The sequence below is a fragment of the Leptosomus discolor genome, chromosome 13 (assembly GCF_034619465.1).
Source record: "Leptosomus discolor isolate bLepDis1 chromosome 13, bLepDis1.hap2, whole genome shotgun sequence".
Taxonomy (NCBI): Eukaryota; Metazoa; Chordata; class Aves; order Leptosomiformes; family Leptosomidae; genus Leptosomus; species Leptosomus discolor.
This window is the reverse complement of record NC_141403.1, coordinates 5,690,258-5,705,045: the sequence shown is the minus strand read 5'-3', so window position 1 is coordinate 5,705,045 and position 14,788 is coordinate 5,690,258. Positions and strand designations below refer to the sequence as shown.

Sequence of the window (14,788 nt, the reverse complement as noted above, 5' to 3'; positions counted from 1 at the left end):
GGCGGAAAGGTCGAGGACAACCTTTAAATAGTTCTATATAATGTTCTCCACTGACAACTCTTCTGTCACTTCTGCTCCATGCTCTGCACTCAAACTTAGGAAATTGTTTTCCCTTAGACACCAGTAGCAACGTGTATAACTCAGCCACAACTTTGAAAGTGGCTCTGACGTTGATTTTGTTCTTTTTAAACTAAGAAGAAGAAAAAAAATGAAGAGTTCCACGCACTGGACTCACACCGAGGTCAGTGGAAGTTCTGGTCAGAAGACATCGTACAGCCTTGTTCTGATATTTAGGCGTCTTTTGTTTTTTAAACACAATGAGGTAGAAACTGATTGACGGGGACAGACAAATCAAATAAACGGATAACGAAAGGAGTTATGTTTTCAGTACCACTAAAAAATCCCCTCTCATATCATACATAAAACATTACAACATTAAAATAAAGGGAATGAGAAATAGATAAATTCCCCTGGTCTTCTCCTTATAACTTCTGCTTTACGGACTAAGACAGCTCCTCTTTCCATGGAGTTGTGAAGTAAGCAGTACGTGACAATGGAAGCTGAACGAAGCGGGCTGTAAATAACTATGGTCCAATAAAAGGGGCTAGCCTACAAACACCTACCACTTACAAAATGCCCTTCTCCTGCAGAAAAGTTTGCAGACACGCCCTTCTTCCTCCCTGGAATAAATTCTGCCTCTGATACACCAATTATAGCAACTCTGCCTTACTTGACTTATCTGATTTGGTCAATAACCCTATAAAATCTCCACAGAGCCTTTCTACAAAAGCTGAGGGGTTTCTTTGTGGGAATGAGAGGCACATAACCACAGCAGACGCAAATAGGCATTAGAATAAAATTAAAATTCAAGTCGGTTTCTAAAATGCATGCGGGCTGAGCTTATTCAGTCTGAATGAGGAAACCAGCTTGAGAATAGCAAAATATTTTGGCCGTCGGAAAGATTGATCACACACACTCAGGGATCTTATTTACATCAGTCGCTCTAAAAGGTAATGAACCACTTCACTGTTGTTGGGCTTTATGAAAGCTAGTTTATGATACAGTTCAAAATTAAACCTTCAATTATACTACCTCCTTCCCTCCCCTACCTGAGAGCAGCATTAACAACCATGTAAAGGAGAAAGAATGTAGTTCAGTTTCATTAGATAAGATCAAGAGAAGTCCTTGAGAACAAACACTGGAATTTAATTATTTCATCCATTATGTCTCATTTTTGTCTGCCAAAATTTCTTTTTTCTTCTCTCCCTCACCCCTTTCAAAGCATCCAGTAAACTGAATCAAATAAAGATATGAGCTCCTGCATCCTTACCCTAGGCTGGAACCTAGGGAAGACATCCAGTATACATGCTTTCATGCAAATTACTGGGCACATCAACATTTTTCATCCGTGTGGCCGCAGTAAAATTATTCTGATTAGAGGGAGATCATCTGTGTAGCCTATACCCCTGCCACCTCTTAGGTTTGAAGAGCTTAGATGGTGTGCATGTGGGCGGGGGGGTTGTGGCTGATGTTCGCTTTTATTCCCGTTACTCATTTTTAAGAGATTCCATGAGAGGGTGTGCTAAAATTTTCCCTCCAAACCTCCTGCATTTCCCTGGCAGAGGGCTCTGCCCTCTGCTCCTGACTCACAGCACTAAGACAGCGCGCGGCACATCAGCCAAGCCACTGTAACTGTCAGCGTGAGGTCATGCAAGGCATCCTCTTGTGCTCAAATGCAGGATAAAACTGCATCCCCTTACAGCAGACACTGACAGCGAGGCAGAGTTCAGCTGGTAACAGTTAAGCCAATACACCTTGACTGTATGTTTGAGCCAAAATCGCCAGGGACGTTGCCCGCTTACATCCTACTTTCTTCATCCTATTTATATAGAATTTGGCACCTGTTGTAATGAAGGCAAGAAAATTTGAGTGTTTGAAGTTGCAGATGTTTATGAAGCGGACGAGGTAGGCTAAGGAACGAACAGGGAAGCACTATACAGCGGTGAAAGACCGAGTTTCCACACGGGAGAGGAGTCAGTTGCACCCGCACGGCGCTGCCTCTGTCACCTCGTCCTGCACCCTTCTAAGCGGAGTTAGACAAGGACACTGATGCGGCAAGAGCTGATGTCCTTGGCAGGCGTTTAGAAACTGCTTACGCTTCCCCAACACACACAGCTACGAGAGGGGCTGAAAACTGATCCCCCTTTGCTTTGCCACACCAGCCTGTGCTGAACTTTCTGCTTCAGACCGCTGCCAGAGAACAGCACAGGGTGAAAGAGACCTCAAGGCAGCCCGCTTCGACAAAGAAGATGGTCACATTCAGATCGTTACGAGCAACAAGGCAGTGACAAAAGGCTCTTTAAAAATCTTTTTCCATCATACCCTGACTTACAGCACATTGTCCATACTGGCTGGGTATAAGATGTGGCCTTCTAACTTCCCTAAAAGGAATTTAGAAATGCTTACGTACCATAAACAGCTTCGTGCAATATAGATGGCCTTCACAAATATTTATGAATTAATTAAAAAAAAAAAAGAGGAAATACACAAGAAAACCACAGTTTCCACAGTCACGCTAGCTGCACATTGTCTCCCAAACACATGCCAAAATTAATACTGTATGAGAAACATCTTTAAAGTTACCTATTGATTTCAAAGTCAAGGCAGGGCCCCCAGCGGGAATATTTTTTAATTTATCTGGCCTAAATAAGGCTACTGGCAGGTTTTCTGTTGAGGAATTTTTTTTTTGTTTACATTTTTACCTATTTGTTGTTTTCCTTGTCATTTATGATATGGAAAAAAAAAAAATCACATTTTTTTTCCACGTTTTGTTCTGGAGGAGATGTATTTGTTATTTCAGGTAATTTTAAATACTCTTCATTCGTTTTCAAGACGTGACTATATCTTTTTGTTTATGCAATTTTATCTATTCCTTTTGCCTTATGGTAATAAAACAATTTGGTTAGCTTTGTTTCTTCTAGTTTCACATCAGTAGAAGACTTCAACAGATATCCTAGAATAGTTTAGTCCATGAACCAGTGGAAGAAAGGAAGAGAAAAAAAAAAAAAAAAAGAAAAATCTCTCAACACATTCTCTATGGAAGGTGGCCTGGATTTTCAGTTTCTGCTTTGGCTGGTATGTCCTAAACTACATTAAACCTCTACAATATAGTTTTAAGCCCCTGAAATTTATTTTTACCATCAAGATTCTGATACTAGTAAGGAAAATTGGCTGCAGAAACTGTCTTAAATACGTACGTAGTTCACTTCAGATGAATATCTACATTCCTGGATGCTTATTTGAACTGAAGCTGACCTCCGAGTATTTGGAGACATGCCTGTCACTGCTTTATAATCACAAGTATAATGATAAAAAGGGAAATTGAATCAGAGGTATAACGTGGTAATGGCAATGAATACAAGAGGTGTCGAAACCACATAAAGGATGTTTTTTAAATGGTTCAGCTACTCAATCTGTGGACGTGTTGCTAGCCTAAGTGAAAAGCATTTATATTATCAAAAATTGGAATGAAGCCCAGATACACAGGGATGTGTTCAGAGCCTCTTCTATCAGATACCAACTTTTTCCAAACCTAAAGCTAACAAGTCCATTCCTGCACGTGAATTTTACACTCCAACCTGAAAGAACCAGAGGAAAAGGTCGAATTTGGATTTAGTCTTCCTTTTCTTTGATTTGTCAGGTATTTGCCAGGTAAGTATTTGGCTATGGCATTCCTTCTAAATGACTTTCTTGAAAGAATAAAGTCTTACAGAGAATTCTCTTGTTTCATGCAGTCTGATTAATTCAACACGTAGATTAGACATTTGGAAAATACATACATATATATATACACATATATATATGAGCTTCTTACTGAACTAAAATACTTTCTTAGAGCAAAAAACTTTCGTTTTCTGACACTATAAGGAAACAACAATTTGATGTCAGAATTGCCCACTGGCTTACTGGGACTAGATTATATCATTACAGTTGAGGCCAACAGATGATATAACATGAAAATGAAGGCTACTGTGAGAACGTGCATGTTTCTTCTAATGTAATTCACCTATTACATGACATTCTCACAGGCATCGTAAACGGCCAGGCATTTCCCATCTTGCGATTTTAGAATTAAATTATGAGTTGAAGCTGGATTTAAGAAAAAAAAAAATACAAAAAAAACCCACAAACCCAAGGTATTAGAGAGCCCAGTATCGCCATTTGATAGCATTTATAGGCAAAGGAAATCATTAGCTTAGGCTGAAATGTGTAAATCAGAAAATAGCAAAAAGGCAACCAGAAACAGTCCAAAATAGCATATAACAAGATTTATGGAAGTAAGTCATGAGGAAGTCAAAACACTGCTTAAGAAATAAAATACATTTTGTGGCAGGCAAAAAAAAACCCCAGCAAGATGGATGCTGAAACAGAGGTCACTAGACCTGTGAACAAGAGACTGTATCAAATTATAAAGTTTGTGAAGTCTAGAAGAATATTCATAGGATTCATAAAGCAGAGGACGAACAAACAGTTTATCAATTCAAACTAATCTTTCAAAGAAACAATTGACCTTACTGTAAGAAGAGATTAATAGATTATAAGCGTGAAAAAGAATTGGATATTTACCAATTTAAATAAGTCTGAAGTTATATTAGGAAAAAAAAAGACAAGCTAATAGAAGTAAAGGATGAGATTTCAAAAGTTCAAAAAGTTAGAAAGCCGCTCATGCAGCTTGTTCGTAAAGTACACGGAAAATACCAACTCAAAAAAAAAAAAAGTCTCTAAGGTGAAAATGTTCTAATGCATTATAATCATCCCAGGTCTTCAATTTCATCAGAAGGGTACTTTCACTGCAGAGGACAGTATTATGTCAGAGACTGAGGTTATCTTCCGAGAGATAGTTTTCAGAATATAGAATAAGGTCAAGTGAGTACAGGAGAGCATTTAAAGAACCCAGTAACTTTATGATTTACGCTCTTGTAAAGTTCAGAAAGCGCAGGATAAAGGCTAAAAGAGGTGCTGGATAGTCTTATGGTTTAGAAATTGCTGAATAAGTACAAGAAACGGTAAAGTGGATACATTTGCTGATCAGTGAGGAAAAAGAACATGGAACCCAGAATAATTAAATATGAAACAACAGAAAATTTCCCACAACTAGCAAGTGGAGAAGCCACAAGAAAAAATTAATTACAACTTTCCCATCATCATATAGCAGGTACTTTCCCTTTGAAAAATTGTGTGCATATGTGTAAGACCTCATCTTTTTGTAGTGCCATTTGAATTGTCTAGCACTGAAGGTGTTTTCTTGCAGAATAAAACTACTTAGGGGTGCCTTGAAAGGCAGCACAGCCTACAGATAAGATGCTTAGGGGAGAAAATAATCATTAGGCACATAGGTATCATCTTGAGATTGACACGAAACTGCACCTTTTCTACATGTAAGTGTTTAAGCTGCCATTGTAATCAATGCTTATTATGGACAACAAAGCATAGAGAGCAGCTCAGCTGATCTGCAGGTTTTGGGAGAACCGAATGGCTCACTGGGCTCCACTGACCGTACTATTCAGGTCTGCAGTAGGAACTTTGGCACAAATTGTACATGAAGGTACCTACAAGCAGGCAAGACCACCTCAGTGTCCAAATCTCAAACCAAATCCCACTAGCAGTCACTAGAAAAAACAAGGGATGCATGAAAGCATCAGTACTATGAAAGAACTAAGGCTCCCTCAGAGACATCCAGTGCACTAGAGCAGCACTTATTCAGAATGAAGAGAGTTGTTTAAGGGAAAAAAAAAAAAATGGAATATGTCACGGACAGTGAAAAACATGCTTTAGCCTCAGTGCACCTATGTGGAATATCTGAATTTATGCTAATTCCAACTCAGTTCAAACCATTTACTGTCTTTAGCAAGGATACAACTGAAGAACTATGCATTGACAGTATGAAACGATACCTATTTTAAGTAAAAATAATTCTCTTACTTCATCAAATCAGAATAGAATTACTTTTCATTTTGGTCGTCTTCACAGCTTCCCCTCTCTTCCCACCCACCTTTTTCCCATACTTCTACCTTCCCCCTTGGCTTTGCTGAACAGCGCCAGACAGATGTCTGGCTCCATTGATGTCTTTCTTCATGTACAGGCTTTCAGATACAAACACTTCACTGAGAGCAAAGCTCACGCAAAACACAGCTACCTGCACCTACCGTGTGCCTAAAGAGGGAAATTGGAACGGACAGAGGTGAGAGCTGGGGATGAATACACCGGGGCAAACTCTTTCATCTTCTCCTACAAAGTCTGTCTGCCATCATAAAGCGATCAGCTGAATAACTTATATTTGGTTATATAATTCCACACATTTCAGGGGAAAAAAAAAAAAGGGGTAAAAAAAAGGATTTTGCATATAAAAAAGGATTAAAAGGTCATTGATTTTGAGTCTACTATTGTTTGAAAAGAAAAATGTCAGATCCTACCTCTTCACAGGCGGTCCTGAAATCCATGTGCTATGACACAGCAAGTGATATTTGTCTAAAACGGAGAGAAAGATTTCATTAGAATGGAAAAGATAGAGCAAAACATAAAAGTTACCTGTCTGGGCTGAGCAACTGCGCTTCTCTTTGAAAGGTCCAGCTATAATCATTGCCTAAAAAGAGAAATGATCAAAGTTGTAACAGGATTAGGAAGTGTAAAGTGTTAGAAGTTGTTCCTGGTTCATACAAAGTACACGGCCTGGTTTCACCAAGTATCATCAAAGGAATGCTTATGTTTTCACAACCTCCTCCCTTCCACAGGGCATTCAAACCTACTTTTCTAATTGCAAGTGTGAATTTATTATTTTGTGGGTTTGTTGGGTTTTTTCCAAACCGAAATGTATACTGGAAAGTAACACAATGGAGTCAATTAAGAGATGCTCTTCAGAATACCCTCTCTCTTCTAAAAGACTGTTGGGTTTTGCCTTTTCTCCCCTAATTAAAAAAACATCACGTATCAATACCTTTTTCTCCCATTTTGTTAACATACATAATCTCTCCAGGGAAGCCAGTGCCATTTAACAGTGTGCCTTCTTTACAGAAATATTTACAAGTTGAAAAAACAAATGTTAGAAAAGTCAGGAATATGTGCGAGAGCCGGCAAAATGTCACACCAAATCCTGTGATTATTACTTTGCCTGGCCTTTACCTAACGTGTATTCATCCCAACGCATACTTATGCATTCATTTATTTATGAGATAAAGCCACTGGAACAGGCTGTTATCAGAGGATAATAGCAGTGTCCTGCTGATGGTTCTGCAATAGAAATACTTGTGCATTAGCCAATAACATTTCCAGGAAATGCTTCCTGGGCAAAACAAGAATGGCTGGAGAAAACAAAACCTGTAACAAAAGCCTCTCCATCGAACATTTTATTGCTACTCTTACTAATTATGTGCTTACAATTATTTGTATAAATACAGTACTCAAACTCCAACACCAAATTTGCCCCATTAGCCTAAGTTAAAATAAAATTAAAAAAAAATACACCTCACATAGTACAAAAGCGTAAGTCCTATTAATAATAATAAAGCCTCTTAATCTCTTAATTAAGTCTCTTAATTTGTTTTGCTGCCCTGGATGCAGTTTTATTAAACCCACGCGCAGGCACACATATGAGGTTAATGTTCTGTATTTACTGAGCTCTGCCTGGTTCACAGCCCGAGCTCTAGACTAATTTCTAGCAGAGCTAGCCTAGGTTGGCCAGGTTACAACGCAGGAACTTAAAAGGCAGCCATCATCATTCCTTCCTTATCAGCTTTACAAGTGCACCGAGAGCCAATAAAGAACTATATCCGTAATCCTGCTCTCGAAGTGCTCATAAAAAACAAGGTCACTATTACAATCCTGAAGACTTTTCTCTCTGGTGGGACAGTCATTGTGCAATGAAGTATGTTTCCTTGTAATTGTTAATGAATTCCCTTTCCAGGTGCTGAGTAAGCTGAAGTGGCTTTACTCACCCTAGCAGAGGATGCTGAGGTCTACTTAGCCTCCTGGAACTATGAACATGTGTATTGTTAACATATAAACTGAAGTGCTGCACAGGGCTCTCCCTTCCTGGGCCCTGATTTACGTCAGGTCAGTAATTCCTACTGCAGTCAAAAGTGTGTTCACCTTTGCTATGTTCTGCCTTATTAACAGAAGTTCTGCAAAGTTGGGGTTTGCGCAACTCTGGTTCCCCAGTCAATGAAAATTCATCTTTGGGGTTTTTTTTATCTACTCTTTGATCTAAATCCTATTAACTCCAGGTCGTTACCACCACTCAGTATTACTCCATTTTCTTCCTTTTGGTGTTTTTATGTATTATGCATTTATTTACTTATTCCAGAAATATTTGTATTACCACCCAGAACAGTCAAGAACAACTAGGCTTTGCAGCATCAGAGCTGACTGTATATACAGCTTGAGATCTAAAATAACTTCTAATTCTGCTCAGATAATAATTTAGTAATCTTTGAAGTACGAAGCTTCACGCGAATAACAAATTCTTTATGGAAAAACCCTTTAACCTCCTTTTTTAAAATGCTTTGTTTTCAAAACCCTTTAAAAAACCCCGAACATTTTAAACAGCACTGACATTAACTGTAGTACGCCTAAAATTATTTATGAAAGGCAGGAACCATAGCTCTCTGTCCTACATCTTGAGGGCTGTCATGGCAAACAGAGCCCTTGGCCTTCAGAGAGACAGTCCTCAAACTCTAAATATTGCCCCCCACTAACCGTTGAAACTTGGTGCGTCTACCTGCCACTCATCTTGGTGACACTTCCTTTTTTCCCCCTATGTGCTGAATTACAAACAAGTAAAACTAAATATACAACAAATGCTCTCCTGACATCCATCTCCTACCACAATAGCTTCTCTGGTTCCCACAGAAAGGTTACACACAGTTTCTTCCGAGAAAGCTGGTTAGAGGCAATTTTTCATGATCTGTGAAAAGAGCTTTTACTGTTAAAATATTGTCTAAAATGTAAACCTGGAATTACCTAATTCTCAACACAAAAATCACACCCACTGCAAGGAGTGTACCTGTTCCTCAGGCATTCAACTCCGTTCCTAATCTTTGCAATAGAGCTGCTCCTGTATCCCTCTGTTTCCTACTGATTCTCATCTGCAGCTGCACACGGAGAATTTAAGCCCATTATCAATGTTCTTTTTCTGACTATCAGCAATTTTATAACACCTGATATTTTAGAAACAGCACATAGAAGGTTTGATTACAAAGCACAGTACCTCATAAATCAGCTCAGAAATGTCATTGTTTCCAGCATTTACACCCTGAATAAACACTCTAGATGATTAAATTTCAGGAATACATACCATGCATCATGCAGAAATTTTATGATCTGATGCTGGTAAAATGCCCCAATGATTAGTAACTGTCTCCTCCAGTAACACATGAAAAAAAGCAGAATATATAAAAACAAGTAATTTTAAAAATAAAACATGTGTAAAGTGATAAACTGTGAAACCTACTGCTGACAGATACCCCCGATCAGCCGCTGGCAACCTCTGCACATCACAGCCACTCTCACCCCAGCACCGATCCAGCTCCCCTAGGAGCCTCCTTCAGTCTCCTCTAGCCAGCTCACTGCTTACCAACCCACAGCCCCCTTCACCAGCAATATTTGACTTTTTTTTTTTTTGTCCCTGCCCCCCCTTAGGTTGCTTTGGGACAAACTGAGCTCCAGAAGGTGAGAAAGCAGCGGTGTGAGGACAGAGTAGGGTGCGCAAGCAGAGGGAGAGGCAGGAGCGGAGGGCATGGCTCAAGGAGGAAGAATGGCTCCAACGGCAGCGAGGCTTCCTCAGGAAGGGCTGGGAACCACTGCAATCAAAGACAGGTAACCAAGCAAGCTCGGAAATGCTACTGGCCTGCCTTTCGACTGGATTTGCAACCTGCACTTCCTCCAAAACTGAGTTCCCAAACTCATTCAGCTCGCCTCTGCTGACAGAGGCAAAGGAACTCACATATGACAGACAGGTTGGGAGCAGAATTGGACACCCCCTTGACAGAACAAGCAGTTATTCAATACTGAAGAAACATTTACCCAGCAGTATTATTACGGCATTTGTGTTCTAAAGGGAAATCAATGGCTAAAACATAACTGTAAAGTTGAAGGCTATGGCAGCCCTCAGAGACAAAGCTTCATTTAGGATAATGCACTGAGCGCTTGAGCTACGCTCTGATCTTCTTATAATAAATCAGGTCATATTCCAGTGGTATAATAAATGTAATTTCACAAAGTACTTCCATGGCAGAGTACTCCAGTATACTGAATAAAATAAGATAGCAAACAAAAAGAAAATTCCATGTGCACCGTAAAGTGTTGGGAATACCACAAGCCAAATAAAACACGACTGAAACAGTAGTAGGAAACGCTTCATTCTCAAGGTTACTGGTGTAAAGTAAGTACATAATATTGTACTCACAAATAACAAGTTCATAGAGAAATTATGTACTACCAAATGCAATTTAATTTAGCTTACAATTTCACTGCAGTTTGTGTACTTTTTCCTTACTGGAGATAAGTTACAAGACATTCTTATTGTCTGAGAATTGTCTGAATTGCTAACTGGGATTAACTAAATAAATAAACTAATAAACTAAAACTATCTCTCAAAGGCACAAGTATCAGATCTGCAACTAATTGTGATAGTAGTTCACTACTAAACTTCATGCTCGCCTTTCCAAATCCTTCCCCTGCCTCCATTCTTACCATCTTTTGCGCTCTACATTTTGGAGATGTCTGAAGGAAATCACATCTTTCTTGCACGTGTTAGGAAACGATACATACACATTTGTAACTCTGCAGGGGCTTTCTTTTTTTTTTTTTTTAGTGATAATTAAAAAAAAATAAACACAACAAACCTATCTTTATTCTAATTAGTGAAAGAAGGCTTATAAATTATCCTTACACAAAGCATAGCTGGTCCTTTGTGCTTTAAGGGAAAGAAAAATATTTTTGGGAAAAAAGAGTTATTACTTTAAATGGAAATTTCATGAAGGCATATTCATTCCACCCAGCTTGCCACAAGGTGTTTAGCACTGGAAGAGTGGTCAGAGGCACGCAGACAGCACAGTAAATCAAAGGAGCAGTTTAGTAACCACAGATTAATAAAACCCTATTCAGTTACTGTTTTCCAGCACACTTTAATTATATTTTGTTTGAACACTGATTTACTTATGTTCGGTTAACACAATGATTTATAATAATTTACGATAGTTACATATTGGACTCATCTGCTGAAAAATTTCTCAATGAGTTGGGAACAGATAGTCTCTAGATGTAAACACAGCTTCACACTTCCCTCACAGACTTCAATACATGCAGGGGGGTCTATATATCCCTCGCACAGAATTACAGCTTGAATAAATTAAGTTGAAAGATGCTCATAAAGCTGGAGGTCCCTAAGCTGCGTGGAGTTCAATCTACCCAACAGCTGGAGCACTGAGATGAACTCTGAACTCGGCAAAGCTATGCCCTTCTTTGGCAGTGAGGAAAACCGTCACCTGACAAAGCTTTTTCACAAAACATCCAGCTCTTAGCAAAGCTCATGCTTCAAAAGAATTGAAGTTGGCAATTTGTAGCTAACAAGGTTTTTAGTGTTTGATTCATTTTACCTTGGTTAAACCAGGAATGATCTTTACCTGTCAGTCACCATTTATTATTTTAGTTGCAAGCATTTTTAATTAGCATGCCCAATTAAGGATTCACTGTATAAACATCAATTTTCTCAAGAATCAGGGAGCCACAAGGCAGTATTAACTGAACGAACATATCTCAGGCTCCTGTTTGTTTATCCATCACTGTTTGCACTAACAATTATCTAGTTATCCACAAGTACACACCAGTATCCACCAGCACCCACAAAAGGACATAACAAGTAACCCAGTCTGTTCTGGTTTGGCAAAAGCAAACTGATGGGAAATGGCAACATAAAAAAAACAATGCAATGCGCAATCTTTCAGAGGGAACAAGCAGTATTACAGGAGAATCATCTGAAAATGGAGAGGTTAAATGCCAATGGGCTGCTGCTGCATGTCTTCATGTGAAATGCTCTATGGCAAACTGGAACAGGGAAGTTTGGCTTTGGGTTAAAGCCTGGAATCTTGCTAGGAAAAAAAAAAATCTGGGTCTGATCTCTCGCTTTTCCAGTGTTTCCTTTCGGTGATTCCTTAGAAGTGTTTGAATATAGTTACATATGTAATTTCAAAGAGAGGTAGTACAGACACCAGAGCCCAAGCAGGGACTAAATATCTCCTTATTCTTAACTGCGCTGGACACCGCGTGAACGGTTTTGTGATTTAGACCATTTCTCAGTGTTGCCCAAATAACAGCACCTTGTATCAAAGACAAACAGAACTTCTTCTCTGACTATCTGGCACTGCAGTCTGGTTTTTCTCTCCATTATCTTTCAACGCAGAACTTCCTTAGAAAGGAGATACTAAGATTCCAAGGCAATTGTCTCCCAGTCAAATATAAATTTCAAGCTTCTGGCATTATGCCTCATACGAACAGTTTGGAGCGTGACTTCCACGATCACATGGCATCTTTTGATTTCACTGCTAAAGGAGGTACGGAAATACATTACAGGTTGCAAATACTCAAGAGCTTTTAATTTGCAAGTTTCTTGGGAATTGCTTGGATACTAAAGTAAGGTAAAGACAGAAATGCTTCCACTTCTTCAAATACTGAGCATGCTCTTCCAAATTAACAAGCGGGTAAGCTAATAACCTATTGACAAGGTCACAGTTTAATGTAAGTTTTGTCTTAGCCTTATCCCCAATTTAGGACATTTATTCAAAATCTATTATAATAAAACGTACATTTATCCCTGTGAGGTCCAGAGAAACTAGACTTCAGAATCATGTGGTAGAAACTACATTTATATATATTGAAATAATCATAAAAGTTTCTAAAACTTTCGTATGTAAACAAAACAAGTTGGATTGATGCAAACTAAGAGAAACTGATTCACAAATAGGGACGTGCAAGAGATCAGTATGACCACAAACTGAAAGAAGCTACAGACCAACAAATATATTCAGCGTATAGAATCAGGGAGTAGTAAAATGCACTTAGTGAAATTGTTTGGGCTAAATATATTTCTTTAGGAACTGGATTCTGTTTTCACAAAAGTCAGTCACAAAATCCTCACTAATCCTAGCTCCACCATTTCAGAATCAGACTAAAAAAACATGAATGCAATATCAGCACAGAATTCCTGTTTCCTCGCTGATAACAGGACTATCTCTCCACTTCTGCACACAAGTGCAGCCCTATTGACTTTAAAAACTTGTTTAAAATTAACTGGTGTTGATACTCTAGCATACCATGTTCTTTGGGCAGTGTTTTGGATGTGTGCATTACAGGATAGTTGTACAAAAAATTTGCAATTTTAGCAAAAAAACATGTGAAAAATACAGTGGAATACAATAAATAAAAACAGTGGAATTCTTAGAAGGTCTCATCCTTTTAGAAATTCTTTAAACGCCTGTATCCCCCTGGCATAAAAGGATATTTGCTAATGAATACATGAGCATGGACAGTGTAATCCATTAATGATTTTCTCTTTAATTCCCCCAAATGAAACAGATTTATAATGTCATTTAAATGACAAGTGTTGTAATTCCTAAGTAAATCCCAAGTACAAAAACTTGGCATACCATGTAAAAAACAAGATAGTTTTATTCTGGTATGCTTTGACTTCAGTAAATGGAAATAGTATGATAACATATTTGAGATTTTCAGATCCTGTATAAATAACTGACATATATATATAGTTATACCTGTATGTGTCAGATCCAAAGTTAATTGCAGAAGGTCTTATTGGAAAAATAATCATTCACAGTGAAATTTGAAAAAACTGTATTTCCCCCAGACAATACATTGTAAAAATTCTGCTAAAAAAAAAAAAAAAAAAACAAAGTAATAATGTACAAGGAATAATAAAAATTAAAATCAGATTAAATGAAGAAGGGACATGATACCAGGCTTAGTACAGAAGATGTTAATCGAATCAAATGAATAGGAGTATCTGTTACTTCCAGTTTACAAGTGTATAAAGTAGCACATATTTCCATTTTGTTATTGACTGAAATGTTTCCCATATACCAATGAAAATGCAAATCAGGACTTCTCAACAGATCTGACACCATTTCTGCTCATATGCTACAGTTTGAATCGCAAACTCTGGGATGTCTTAATAGAGCTTGAACTAACAAGATAACATAACTGAAAGAAATGACAGAATCTAATCTCAGAGAAATTCAGAAGTTTCATTAACTTCAATGAAAACAAAATGACAAGTCATTTTAAATTGCCCCAGGGAAAAAAAATAATCCAAGTTTCATTTGAAACTTCATAACGAAAACAATATTTGATACTGACCTTTCCTCATTTTGATGGGATTGAAATTAGTTGAGTAAGGTCAACGCATTTTCACTCTATTTTATCATTTGTTTTTATGAAACGATTCATATTATTAAACAGAATACTCCTATCCTACATTCACAAAATCAAAACACTGTCTGTTATATTTTAAATTACCAGGTTATACATCACAACGTATTTGTCATTGGCTTGGAGAGAGCAGTGGCAGTGTTCTAAGATCCTTTCCTGTTATGTCCATAGGTGTGAATACTTGTCCTGGATTTGTAGCAGAAGGCCCTAACTGGTTCAGGTAGAACTGGATACCTTGTTGGGATGGGGTGTCCCATGAAGCAGTGAAAGACACTAGACTTTATTGGTCCTTTTC

At 38.2% G+C, this 14,788-nt stretch overlaps 1 protein-coding gene across 2 annotated transcripts in view; it reads right to left on the bottom strand.

Moving 5' to 3' along the window:
- The window catches only part of SNTG1 (syntrophin gamma 1), a 153,044-nt gene extending 146,544 nt beyond the window's left edge, over positions 1-6,500 (bottom strand). For both annotated transcript variants that reach the window (XM_086472624.1, XM_086472626.1), the window contains exon 1: positions 6,474-6,500. In XM_086472624.1, the coding sequence (XP_086328750.1) occupies positions 6,474-6,500 (27 nt within the window). The remainder of the gene's footprint in view (positions 1-6,473) is intronic.
- Positions 6,501-14,788: the final 8,288 nt, after the last annotated feature.